The sequence below is a fragment of the Lacerta agilis genome, chromosome 7, assembly GCF_009819535.1.
Source record: "Lacerta agilis isolate rLacAgi1 chromosome 7, rLacAgi1.pri, whole genome shotgun sequence".
NCBI lineage: Eukaryota > Metazoa > Chordata > Lepidosauria > Squamata > Lacertidae > Lacerta > Lacerta agilis.
This window is the reverse complement of record NC_046318.1, coordinates 75,738,178-75,752,150: the sequence shown is the minus strand read 5'-3', so window position 1 is coordinate 75,752,150 and position 13,973 is coordinate 75,738,178. Positions and strand designations below refer to the sequence as shown.

Below are 13,973 nucleotides of genomic sequence, written 5' to 3'. Positions count from 1 at the left end.
ATTCACTTTTACCCAAATTTTAGTATACTTAGCTTTCTTTTGGTCAAATATCTCAATAGCTATGTATCTTATCTTAACGACCTATCTTAGCATATTTTGACACATACATCTTTCACATAACAACAATTCCTCTTACCATTCATATCTAATACATATCTACCAAAGCCGACATTCTGTTTAATTCTGCTCAAATATTCAGTTTAACTGATTTAACCAAATAGTCTTTGAATTTTTTCCACTCCTGCGACGCCTTCCCCTCCCTCTGGTCTCGGATTCTGACGGTCAGTTCAGCGAGTTCCATATATTCCATCATCTTCATCTGCCATTCCTCCACCGTTGGTATCTCTTCACCTTTCCATGTTCTTGCCAATAAAATTCTAGCTGCTGTTGTGGCATACATAAAAAACACTCTATCCTGACTGGGTATCTCTTCATTGGTTATGCTCAGGAGAAATGCCTCTGGTTTCTTACAAAAGGTAACTTTCATTACCTTCTTAAGCTCATTATAAATCTTGTCCCAGAAGGCACTTACCACTGGGCACAACCACCACATATGAAAAAAGGTACCTTTCGCATGTTTACATTTCCAACATACATCTGACATTTTGGTATTCATCTTAGCGATCTTAACTGGTGTCAAGTACCATCTATAAACCATTTTCATTATATTTTCTCTTAAACCATGACAAGCAGTGAATTTAATACCTTTTTGCCACAATCTCTCCCAGTCATCCATCATGATATTATGTCCGACATCTTTTGCCCAATCTATCATTGAAGATTTAACCAATTCATCTTTTGTATGCCACTCTAGCAAAAGATTATACATTTTGGAAAGGTTTTTAAAGTTCGATTCTATCAGTTCTGTTTCCAGTTTTGATTTTTCTACTTGAAAACCGATTTTTTTATCCATTTTAAATGTTTCATAAACCTGATAATAGTGCAGCCAGTCGGGGACCTGACTTTTTACTTGATCATAGCTTTTTAGCTTTAAAGAGTCCCCTTCCTGCTGCAGTATGTCCATATATCTTAACCAGTTTGCAGACATATTCGGTCTCTTATATGCCTTGGCCTCCACTGGGGAGATCCATCTAGGGGTCTTTCTCTCAAACAAGTCTTTGTATCTAGTCCATACCTGATATAGGGATTTTCTCACAATATGAGACTTAAAAGTTCTGTGGATTTTAGCCTTGTCATACCAAAGGTATGCATGCCATCCAAACATATTATCGTGTCCCTCCAAGTCCAACACATCCACGTTGTCTAGTTTAAACCAATCCTTTAACCAGCAAAAGGCCGCAGCTTCAAAGTAAAGCCTTAAGTCCGGCAGGGCAAAGCCTCCTCTGTCTTTAGAGTCTGTTAAAATCTTAAATTTTATTCTAGGCTTTTTGCCCTGCCATATAAATTTCGATAGGTCCTTTTGCCATTTTTTGAAACAGTCTAATTTATCCAAAATTGGTATGGCTTGGAATAAAAACAGCATCCTTGGTAGGACATTCATTTTAACCACTGCTATTCTTCCCATTAACGACAGTTTGAGTCTTGTCCAAATCTCCATGTCTTTTTTTATCTCCATCCACAGTTTTTCATAATTGTCCTTATACAGGTTCAAGTTCTTACTTGTGAGATTGATACCTAGATATTTTACGGATTTAACAAAATTGAGGCCGGTGGCTTCTTGAATTCTTTGGATCTGTTCTGCACTCATATTTTTACCTAAAACTTTGGTTTTCTGCTTATTTAATTTGAAGCCAGCTACAAGTCCGAATTGTTCAATTAATTCCAAGGCTCTGGGGACACTGCCTTCTGGTTCTTGCAGGGATAGCATCAAATCATCCGCGAAGGCACGTAATTTGTATTCCTTCTCTCCCACTTTAATTCCTTTTGTCTGTTTATCTTTCCGAATCATATTCAGAAGGACTTCCAGGACCGTGATAAAAAGTAAAGGGGAGATAGGGCACCCTTGTCTTGTTCCTTTCTCTACTTCAATCTCCTCCGATATCACACTGTTTACAATAACTTTAGCTCTTTGTTCTGTATAAATGGCCTTTATGCCATTTAAAAATTTTTCTCCAACTCCCATCTTTTCCAAATTCTTTTTCATGAATGTCCAAGATACTTTATCAAAAGCTTTCTCTGCATCAACAAACAATAGTGCTGCATCTGTGTTTATGTCTCTCTCCAGTTTTTCTAGAATGTCCACAATAATCCTCGTATTATTACTTATTTGCCTTCCTGGCAAGAAACCTGCTTGGTCTCTATGTATATAATCTTTCAACACTCTTTTCAACCTTGTAGCCAAAACATTTGCAAAGATTTTATAATCCACATTCAAAAGGGATATTGGACGATAGTTTTTCATTAGAGTCTTATCAGTATCTGGTTTTAAGATCAGTGTGATAAAGGCTTCTTTCCACGTCTCTGGTGCCCTATCTCCTTCTAGTATTCTATTGCAAGTTTCTCTTAACGGCTGTGATAGCCAGTCTTTCAATGTCTTGTAATATTTTGCTGTTAATCCGTCCGGTCCTGGAGCCTTCCCCAGTTGCATGTTGTTTATTGCATCTTCTATTTCTTGTGTCGTTATTGGGTGGTTGAGAGTTGTTAGTTTTTCCTCTGGGACCTTTTGCAATCCATTCTTCTCCAGGAATCGGTCTATCTCTGCGTCATCTGTCTTCTCCTCCTTGTACAGTTGTTTATAGAATCTCTGAAAACACCATCTGATTTCCTCCGGTTTCTCTACATTTTTTCCATTTACTACCAATTTGCTGATGACATTTGCCTTTTGTCTTTTCTTTAATTGCCAAGCTAGTAGTTTTCCGCATTTATTTGCAGATTCAAATGTTCTTTGTTTCATCATTTTCACTTTCCATTCGATATCTTGATTCATAATATTGGCATATTGGGATTGCAGATATTTGATTTCTTTTTGAATTTTAACACATCTAGGATGTCCTCTTAGTTCTTTTTCCTTTTCTTTGATTAATTTCAACAGTCTCTCCATCTCTGCACTTTGTTGTTTCTTCTTTTTTGCCTTTTCACTAATGAGGAATCCTCTCATTACCGCCTTACTTGCATCCCAGGCAGTCCTTTTCTCCACATCTGAGTTCCAATTGATTTGAAAATATTCTTTCATCTTTTTCGCCGCTCTTTCTACTAGCTTGGTATCTCTCATCAATGCATCATCCATTCTCCACCTAAAAGAGTCCTTGGAAATCATTTTTAGGTTTACCTGTACCGGATTGTGATCTGAAAGCGTTTTAGGACCGATTTCTGCTTTTTGTAATTTTGGAGCCAATTCATTCGAGATCCAGACGTAGTCTATCCTCGACCATGACTGCTGAGATTCACTAAAGTACGTTGCCTCTGTTTCTGTGGGGTTTTTTAATCTCCAAGCATCTACCAGGTTCAAATTGTCCACCATTTCAAAAAAAGTCTTTGGGAGTTTCCCATCATTTGTTAATTTTGTTCTTTGAGATCTGTCCATTAATGTGGAAACTGCCCCATTAAAGTCTCCAAGGCAAACTACCTTATAGTCCAAATAATCCAACAGCAAGTCATGGATTTTTTTGTAAAAAATCGACTTTCCATCATTTGGTGCGTAGAGTCCCAGAATTAAAAATTTTTCGCCTTGTACGTTAATTTCAATTGCGATATATCTCCCTTCTTCATCTTTAAATAGCTGTCTTGGGCTATATTTCTCCTTTGCATAAATCACTACTCCTCTCTTCTTGACCTTGTCCGATGATATGAATTCTTGGCCTAATTTTTTGTTCTGTAACAATCTTCTGTGACGCCGAACTATGTGGGTTTATACATTTCAATAGTTTTACAATCATTTTAACATTTCAAAACTTGACTTCCCTCCCCCTCTTTCTGCGGTTCCTTAAATTTATTTTTAATATCTTCTGCATATCCAGATTAACTTAATTTGCTCATTTATTCATCTACTTTAAATATACACTCTTATAAAACTGCAGGTTATTGCAATAATCCTGCCAATGTTCTGATCTGTTTACAGTTTGTTTGTAAATATTATTTCCATTCTTTTATAAAAAGTTTGTTAATCTTATTTTTCTGGTAAGTTTCGCCATTTCTGCGCATTCCATAAGTTTTTGCATCCATTCTTCTTTCGTCGGGACGTCTTTCCATTTTGGGGCAAGTAACATTCTTGCCCCTGTAGTCACATACATGAATAAGTTTCTGTATAGTTTGGGTAGTTCTGTCCCTTTAATGCCCAAAATGAATATTACAGTGACTAACAAAACAAGAATTTTAATTTATTATAGCTAAGCATGATGCAGCAATAAAGCAGCTAGCACATTTTCAAAGATAAGGAGGGTCCGATATAGATTCAAATTGGATGAGGGGCCGCATATTGAGATTCCTGCATTGCAGGTGGTTGGACTAGATGACCACTGGGGGTCCCTTCCAACTCTACGATTCTGTGTTTATATGATTTTGCCATTACCAGCAATGCTGGTTCTACCCTCTAAATCAGGGGTCAGCAAACTTTTTCAGCAGGGGGCCTGTCCACTGTCCCTCAGACCTTGTCAGGGGCCAGACTATATTTTGAAAAGGGGGGGGGACGAATTCCTATGCCCCACAAATAACCCAGAGATGCATTTTAAATAAAAGGACGCATTCTACTCATGTAAAAACACACTGATTCCAAGACTGTCTATGGGCTGGTTTAGAAGGCGCTTGGGCCAGATCCGGCCCCCGGTCCATAGTTTCCTTAGCCATGCTCTACATTGAGGTCATGCAATGTTAATGTGTTGATCATATACATGTAGAAGTTCTCCCTTTTTGCTAGCATTCTTGGTTCTGTTAGCAATTCTGCATAGCCATTACTGATAAGTATGTATGAAGGTATATACATTGTACAGCCGTTGTATGAATTGTTCCATAAGCATTGCTGTGCTGATGGTGTGGTTGAGATCCCTGCAGTTTGTGATGGGCACAAACAATTTTGCACATCAAATGGCTTCCCTGCCACTGCGAGGCAAGTACCCACACATGCAGGCTCTTACTTGTATCAAGTGGCCTTGCTGTATTTGTGACCTCTAAATAAATTAAACACATCTTACATACATTAAAACTTGCAGCCCTTTCATGGCATCCAAAAACCAGTTGCCAGAGGCCGGCCCTGCACCCTAGGGCTAGATTTAAACAGCTATAAGAAACGCTCTAAATACGTTCTGCAGTAATAATAATAAAAAGTTGTAAAGCTTGCAATTGAAAATATCATTGAGTTGTGATTTCAGCTCACAGCGCCATCTGGTGTCACAGTGTTGCAACGCATTTATAACGCTGTATTTTGGCTAATGTGGCTGAGTCCTTCATCTACCATTGTATATCATAGAATCGTAGAATTGTAGAGTTGGAAGGGACCCCAAGGGACATCGAGTCCAACGCCCTGCAATGCAGGAATTCCAACTAAAGCATCCAGATGTCAAGGAAATAAAACAGAAGACATCTGAAGGCAGCCCTGTTTAGGGAAGTTTTAAATGTTTGTTTTATTGTGTTTCTAATATTCTGTTGGGAGCAACCCAGAGTGGCTGGGGAAACCCAACCAGATGGGTGGGGTATAAATATATTATTATATTATATTATATTATATTATATTATATTATATTATATTATATTAATTATTGTTGTTCAGTCGTGTCCGATTCTTCGTGACCCCATGGACCAGAGCACGCCAGGCACTCCTGTCTCCCACTGCCTCCCGCAGTTTGGCCAAACTCATGCTAGTCGCTTCGAGAACACTGTCCAACCATCTCATCCTCTGTCGTCCCCTTCTCCTTGTGCCCTCCATCTTTCCCAACATCAGGGTCTTTTCTAGGGAGTCTTCTCTTCTCATGAGGTGGCCAAAGTATTGGAGCCTCAGCTTCAGGATCTGTCCTTCCAGTGAGCGCTCAGGGCTGATTTCCTTCAGGATGGATAGGTTTGATCTTCTTGCAGTCCATGGGACTCTCAAGAGTCTCCCCCAGCATTATATTATATTATATTATATTATATTATATTATATTATATTATATTATATTATATTATATTATATTATATTATATTATACTATACTATACTATATTATATTATATTATAGATAATAATAATAATAATATTTATTATTTGTACCCCGCCCATCTGGCTGGATTTCCCCAGCCACTCTGGGCGGCTTCCAACAGAAACCAAATACAACAATATCAAACATTAAAAACTTCCCTAAAAAGGGCTGCCTTCAGGTTTTTTCTGAATGTCAGGTAGTTGTTTATTTCCCTGACCTGTGATGGGAGGGCGTTCCACAGGGCGGGCGCCACTACCGAGAAGGCCCTCTGCCTGGTTCCCTGTAGTTTTGCTTCTCGCAGTGAGGGAACAGACAGAAGGCCCTCGGCGCTGGATCTCAGTGTCCGGGCTGAATGATGGGGGTGGAGACGCTCCTTCAGGTATACAGGACCGAGGCCATTTAGGGCTTTAAAGGTCAGCACCAACACTTTGAATTGTGCTCGGAAACGTACTGGGAGCCAATGCAGATCTCTCAGGACCGGTGTTATGTGGTCTCGGCGGCCACTCCCAGTCACCAGTCTAGCTGCCGCATTTTGGATTAATTGCAGTTTCCGGGTCACCTTCAAAGGCAGCCCCACATAGAGCGCATTGCAGTAGTCCAAGCGGGAGATAACCAGAGCATGCACCACTTTGGTGAGACAGTCCGCGGGCAGGTAGGGTCTCAGCCTGCGAACCAGGTGGAGCTGGTAGACAGCTGCCCTGGATACAGAATTAACCTGCGCTTCCATGGACAGCTGTGAGTCCAAAATGACTCCCAGGCTGCGCACCTGGTCCTTCAGGGGCACAGTTACCCCATTCAGGACCAGGGAATCCTCCACACCTGCCCTCCTCCTGTCCCCCAAGAACAGTACTTCTGTCTTGTCAGGATTCAACCTCAATCTGTTAGCCGCCATCCATCCTCCAACCGCCTCCAGGCACTCACACAGGACCTTCACGGCCTTCACTGGTTCTGATTTGAAAGAGAGGTAGAGCTGGGTATCATCCGCATACTGATGAACACCCAGCCCAAACCCCCTGATGATCTCTCCCAGCGGCTTCATATAGATATTAAAAAGCATGGGGGAGAGGACAGAACCCTGAGGCACCCCACAAGTGAGAGCCCAGGGGTCTGAACACTCATCCCCCACCACCACTTTCTGAACACGGCCCAGGAGGAAGGAGCGGAACCACTGTATAACAGTGCCTCCAGCTCCCAACCCCTCTAGCCGGTCTAGAAGGATGTTATGGTCGATGGTGTCAAAGGCCGCTGAGAGATCTAGCAGAACTAGGAAACAGCTCTCACCTTTGTCCCTAGCCCGCCGGAGATCATCGACCAGCGCGACCAAGGCGGTTTCAGTCCCATGGTGAGACCTGAATCCCGATTGGAAGGGATCCAAATGGTCCGCTTCTTCCAGGCGTGCCTGGAGTTGTTCAGCAACCACCCTCTCAATCACCTTGCCCAAGAATGGTAGATTTGAGACTGGGCGATAGTTGGCCATATTGGCCGGGTCTAAAGATGTTTTTTTAAGAAGCGGTTTAATGACCGCCTCTTTCAGCGGGGCTGGGAAGGCTCCCTCACAGAGGGAAGCATTCACCACCCCGCGCAGCCCATCGCCCAGCCCCTCCCGGCTAGCTTTTATAAGCCAGGATGGGCAAGGATCAAGGAGACAGGTGGTTGGTTTCACTCGTCCAAGCAGCCTGTCCACATCCTCGGAGGTAACAGACTGAAATTGATCCCACGCAACTGGACTAGACAGGACTCTGGTACTCTCCCGCCCTGGCCCTGCTCCCACGGTGGAGTCTATCTCTTTCCGAATCTGAGCGATATCCCTCTAGGGTTAATTGATGAGCAAGTACCAAACACCTGCCCTTCCTTTTGCTGACAAGATGCACAAACTCTATGGCGTGTTAACTGCGGGCAATGAAACTCCCCCCCCCCCGCCCCCATTCAGTCTGCTACCTACAATATGTCACTTAGGTGCATTTTCCTCCTCTCTCTCCTTTTGCTCTTTGGCTATCCCTAGGAACTGTATTCTCAGTCCTACGACGCCGTCGGTGTCATGTTTGCCTCCATCCCGGGCTTTGCCGACTTCTATTCCCAGACTGAAATGAACAACCAGGGAGTGGAATGCCTGCGTCTGCTGAACGAAATCATTGCAGACTTCGATGAGGTAATTTCGTAGCCCTGGGTGGTGGTTTTGGGTGTGTGTGTGTGTGTGTGTGCATGCAGTGGAATGAAATTTAAGAAAACAAGCGGTCAGGGTCGGGAGGCCTGGCATTTGCACCAGCTCGGTCATTACATTAGTTTAACCTCCATGCAGTGATTTCTGCTGCTTTTATTTCAATCTATATGGTAATGTGCTGAGGGGGTTTGGGGAGGCGGGAGTTGATAATGAGTTCTCGGGCAATGATTGGCCGAGCTGCCCCGTTGGCACAGAAGGCAGGTAAAAGATTTCCTTACTCCGATTGGCTCTCCTCCGAAAGGACTCTCGGCGCCATTGGCTCAGTTGCATGCGTCCTACGGAACAGACAGAAGGGCAGAGGGAAGAAAAAGTCGGGGGCTTTGGGAAGAAGGTAGCAGCCCAAGAAAGCAGAACAGAAATGGAAGCTGGGATGTTTGGGAAGCGAAGGTTGGAAAAGAAGCTGTAAGAGAAGGATATGTGAGAGGGGCAGCCGGAAGAAAAAATGTGCAAGCAGGAGACCCAAAGTGAAGGAAGTCTGTATATTAATTTGAAATCAAATTGTAGAGGTGGAAGGGACCCCCCCAAAGGTCCTCTAGTCCAACCCCCTGCAGTGCAGAAATCACAATTAAAGAATCCCTGACACATAGCCTAATCTTTGGTTGCCAGACTACAGTGATGTAAATATATACAGTGGTACAGTGGTAGCTCTGGATGTGAACGGGATCCGTTCCAGAGCCCTGTTCGCATCGTGAGCAGAACGCATCATGAAGCGCCGCGTCTGCGCATGTGCATGATGCATTTTAGCACTTCTGCGCATGCACGTGATGTCATTACGTGCGTCTACGCATGCGCAAACCACCAAACCCGCAAGTAACCCGAATGCAACCCGCAGCAGCCGTAACACGAATTATGACTGTATCTCCAGTTGCGGACGGGATCCATTTCAGAGCTCCGGTCAAATCCCGAGGTGTGCGCAACCAGAGGGACCACTTCTGCGCATACACACATGGCGAAACACTTCCAGGTTTGCCACTTTCGCAACCCGAAGTTTACGTTACCCGAGGGGAACGTAAGCCGAGGTGCTACTGTATATATATATATAGCACCAAACACAACTGCTTATTCTGGTAACAATGAGGCAAGGGAGATGACTCTTTGGCAAACCAAGGGCCGCATTCCCTTCCCGGCAACTCTGCAGGGGCCATGGATCAGTAGTGGACAGGGACAGAAGTGGGCAGAGCAACAAAGGTCAATTTCATCTTGTGCAGTTGGTTAGTTTCCATACACGCCCCTCTCTGCTAGTAAGAGGCATCAGAAGAGCTTAAGGGTGCATTCTAGCCAGGGCAGAAGCAGGGCAGGGAGCGTTGTGGCCCAGGGAGAGGTTATATGGCCCTCCCAGGGGCCAGATAGGGAGACCCAAGGGGCTGCATTTGCTTCCCAGAGCATGTGCTTGAAACGACATGGGAGTCCAGCGCTGGCATATGGCATTGCTTCTCAAAATACAGTTTGTGCCTCAAGAGTCCTGAGATGACACCTCTGCTGTAGAGCTCTGTTGCTGCATTCCACCGACTTTTGTTGCGTTTTTGAGTTTCTCTCTCATTGGGCTCCCCCTCATGGATTCTGGACTGCTGTTACATGTGCACAAACGTCAGGAAATGCAGATCAAAGGACGCATCAAGAGGCAAGGATGCCACTTACCTGAAACAAAATAGAAAATTCTTTCCAGTAGCACCTTAGAGACCAACTGAGTTTGTTCTTGGTATGAGCTTTTCATGTACACGAAAAGCTCATACCAAGAACAAACTCAGTTGGTCTCTAAGGTGCTACTGGAAAGAATTTTCTATTTTGTTTCGACTATGGCAGACCAACACGGCTACCCACCTGTAACTTACTTGAAAGTGCAATTACTTGGGAAAGCCAGCAAGCCGCTTCAGACAGCGGAGATGGGGTGGTTGTCCCAGCTTGTCTCTTCATACTCTGGAGCCTCTACTTGGGCATCCTTGCCAGCTTGCCATTTCAAGCTGAAGGAAATAATGTTCCCTGAAACTCTGATTCCCACCCCCCCTCCTCATTTCAAGGTGACATTTTGAGCAATTCTACAAATCTGTATAGATCGAGAAGCCGAGGGCATAACAGAGGTAGCCTTTAAGACGGGAACGTTCAATAGCTTGTGTTGTAATGCAGCTCAGAGACATTTCAAAGAGGTGTTCAGCTTTTCTAACACTGCCGGCAATCCACTCCCGCTGTGTCTGTCGATATAAAAACTCAATTTTATGCCCAAGTTCCTATCCAGCTATCGGTGTATTTATTAATGGCTTTGTTTTTCTCGCTGCAGCTGGAGCAAAACAGCGTCATATCCAGCAATATTAGTAATTATATTAAATAATCATGAAATGCCTTTTACGTGTGTTTTAAGGAGAAATGCGAACATATAACAAAAACAGCTAAAATATTTTTTTAAAAAAAAAGTGCAAAAAACAAGAGGAGATAGTGTTCATTTTGCATTGTTTATAAACCTAAGACAAAAATAAGTTCAGTTGTTTCAAGAGGGGGGTACAGGCGATGGCCTCCCCTCATATCTCAATGGGGAGGCTGTTCCACAGAATAGGGACAGTCACTTTGAAGGGCCTACTCTGAGTTACTGTGATATTTTGGGGGACTTCAAGGAGAAAATCTCTTGCAGAATGCAGCTGCCTACTGGATATTTAAGGGATAGGGTGACTTCTCAAGTTACCCGGTCCTGATCCGGCCCTTATTCCATTTGAGCACATAAGCGCAACACTGGATGGGATTTTCCCATGGTGCTAAGAAAGTCAGAAAGTGTTCCTCATCGAGAAACTTAACCTTCCATTCTTACACTGACCGCTTAATTTATAAAGGATCCAATTAGGGGCGACTCCCGACATTGTTAGGTATATATAATGATTAGTCTGGGAACCAAGAGGAAGTGATTAAGTCCTTGGCCAGTTGTTAATCTGTTTTTGATTTGGAGACACAGTTGATTGACTTCTACCAGAAGCCTCTTTCGGCAGGCTTAAATGAAGGAAAGGAGCTGAGACAATTCAATTAAGTGCAGCAGATGTGACCTCGCACAGCGAATGAAGTGTCTGGCCTTATGTTCCTGAGCCAATAAGGACAGGGGCGTAGCAAGGGGGCAGGGGGCAGGCTGCCCCAGGTTCCATAATGGAGGGGGTGACAAATTATCAAGGAAAATTTTGGGGGGGGAGAGAATTTGAAAAAAAAAATTAATGCCTGCTCCGAAGGTCTTATCTTACTATACTAGGGATTATATAGCTATATATGAAATTTCATGCATATCGGTTAATATCTTGACCCTCCTCCACCAAAATAGCTGTTCACTTGGCTGTTTTCCTATGTCGTGAAGGCTGAAATTTCAGTTCAGTGGAGCACTTACTTTTCCCAACCCTAACCCTGTGGAAAGCCATCTAATTAGACTTTAATTTGATTTTGAGATGTTTTTAGGAGGTAATTTAATTATTGTTTGATTTTATACCAATGTTATGTATCTGATGTTAGCCACCCTGAGCCTGACTTCGGCCGGGGAGGGCGGGATATAAAGAAAAGTTTTATTATTATTATTACTTGTTATTATTCCTTTGTAAGAAAATATGAAATAACGTAAAACCATTGGGGGGAATCAATGGGGGGGGGTTGACAAGAAATTTTCCGCACTGGGTACCACCTGACCTTCCTATGCCGGGGGGGGGGCAAAAAACTTTTTGCCCCCGGGTACCAATGCTACGCCCCTGCATAAGGATAGTATGGGGGGGATCAAACCAGTGGTCCAACTAAGCCAGCATCCTGTTCTCACAGCGGCCGACCAGATGCCTACAGGGAACCTGCAAGCTGGACCCTCCCCTTCTGCGGTTTCTAGCAACTTCTATCCAGAACCATTTCTTGCATCCAGGTCCTGCTTATGAACTTCCCATAGATATCTGGCTTAGCCACTGCGAGATAAGGATAATCAACTATATGGGACTTTGGCCTGATCCAGCTGGGCTTACATTTCTTAAGAATCAAACAGTGTGATTCCTCCCTCTCCCTCTCTTCGCACCCTCTCTCTCAAACTCACACGCAGTCATTGCCAGTTTTGCTCTCGTTGTCTGCTGAGTTTATTCCATCTAATCTTAATTGCTCCATTTCCTCCTCTCTCCTGCAGTGAAGGCAATACCAATATTGATATTGTCATGAAATGCTTTAAGTCGTCGTCGTCCCCATTACAAGGATCATTTCTCTCTCCTTTTGATCCTGCAAAGATTTGCGTGCAGGGAGTGTGAAATCAAACTGCTTTATATGGCATCTATTATCCTGGTGCAAATGCAGATTATGGTCATTGCAACATTTATTGTTGTTGTTGTTGTTGTTGTTGTTGTTGTTGTTGTTGTTGTTGTTGTTATAGACTGGGGGGGGGGATTAAGTCTCATTTGCAGGGCATGTCAAGTTTCCAGGCAGTCTGTAGATTTGTGCCGTTCTGCAACGCACACTTTAAGAAGCCCAGGTCCTGTATTCTGGGCACGGCTGCAGTGACCTTGAGTGTAGACAGGACTGCAGTGTCATGCCAACAGAAGATTTCTAAGCACAGTTTGGATTTACAGAGTGTGTGGCAAACAGCGTGCCATCTAGTCATCAATTGCTGTTGGGTGCAGAGATGATGAACTGATCAAGAGAGTCATAAAAATGCAATCTTTCACTTCATACAAAATCAGAGTGTTGCTTTGCATTTTTCCCAAAACGCCAATGGAATTCTGGGCTGCATCAATAGGAGTATAGCATCTAGATAAAGGGAAGTAATAGTACCACTGTATTCTGCTCTGGTCAGACCTCACCTGGAATACTGTGCCCAGTTCTGGGCACCACAGTTCAAGAAGGATACTGACAAGCTGGAAGGTGTCCAGAGGAGGGCAACCAAAATGGTCAAAGGCCTGGAAATGATGCCTTATGAGAAACGGCTTAGGGAGCTGGGTATGTTTAGCCTGGAGAAGAGAAGGTTAAGGGGTGATATGATAGCCATGTTCGAATATATAAAAGGATGTCATCTAGAGGAGGGAGAAAGGTTGTTTTCTGCTGCTCCAGAGAAGCTGACACAGAGCAATGGATTCAAACTACAAGAAAGACGATTCCACCTAAACATTAGAAAGAACTTCCTGACAGTAAGAGCTGTTTGACAGTGGAATTTGCTGCCAAGGAGTGTGGTGGAGTCTCCTTCTTTGGAGGTCTTTAAGCAGGGGCTTGACAGCCATCTGTCAGGAATGCTTTGATGGTGTTTCCTGCTTGGCAGGGGGTTGGACTGGATGGCCCTTGTGGTCTCTTCCAACTCTATGATTCTATGGGAGGTGGCATCAGGGAAGCTTGAATCCCTACAGAACTCAAGCCAGAAACCCCTCTGCTAGCACAACTGATCGCTGGGAGAGGTTTTTCATTACAGTGGGGAAATGAATATTTTGGAGCTGGCAGGGGCAGTGACTACAACTTGGTGTTGTTCATGTCAAGAAACAGTTGGTAGGGTATGGTGGTTTGTGCAATAACAGGTTTGTTTTTGGTCATTTCGTTTTATGCTATATTTGTGTTGTTATGCTTGGGTTGCATGCTGCCGATTTCATAGTTGGGTGCCCAGAGAACTCTGGTTATGGGGTCAGGATACAAATGCTCTGTGTAAATAGCAGAGAGTTCCAACCTCCTCAGTCTGCCAGGGAAGGAAAGCCAATTCAGCTTTTCCTGTAGTGC

At 43.6% G+C, this 13,973-nt stretch overlaps 1 protein-coding gene across 2 annotated transcripts in view; it reads left to right on the top strand.

Annotated features, from left to right (window-relative positions):
• Nucleotides 1-13,973, top strand: part of ADCY8 (adenylate cyclase 8) — a 123,791-nt gene that overhangs the window by 105,380 nt on the left and 4,438 nt on the right. For both annotated transcript variants that reach the window (XM_033155868.1, XM_033155867.1), the window contains one exon: nucleotides 8,070-8,216. In XM_033155868.1, the coding sequence (XP_033011759.1) occupies nucleotides 8,070-8,216 (147 nt within the window). The remainder of the gene's footprint in view (nucleotides 1-8,069; nucleotides 8,217-13,973) is intronic.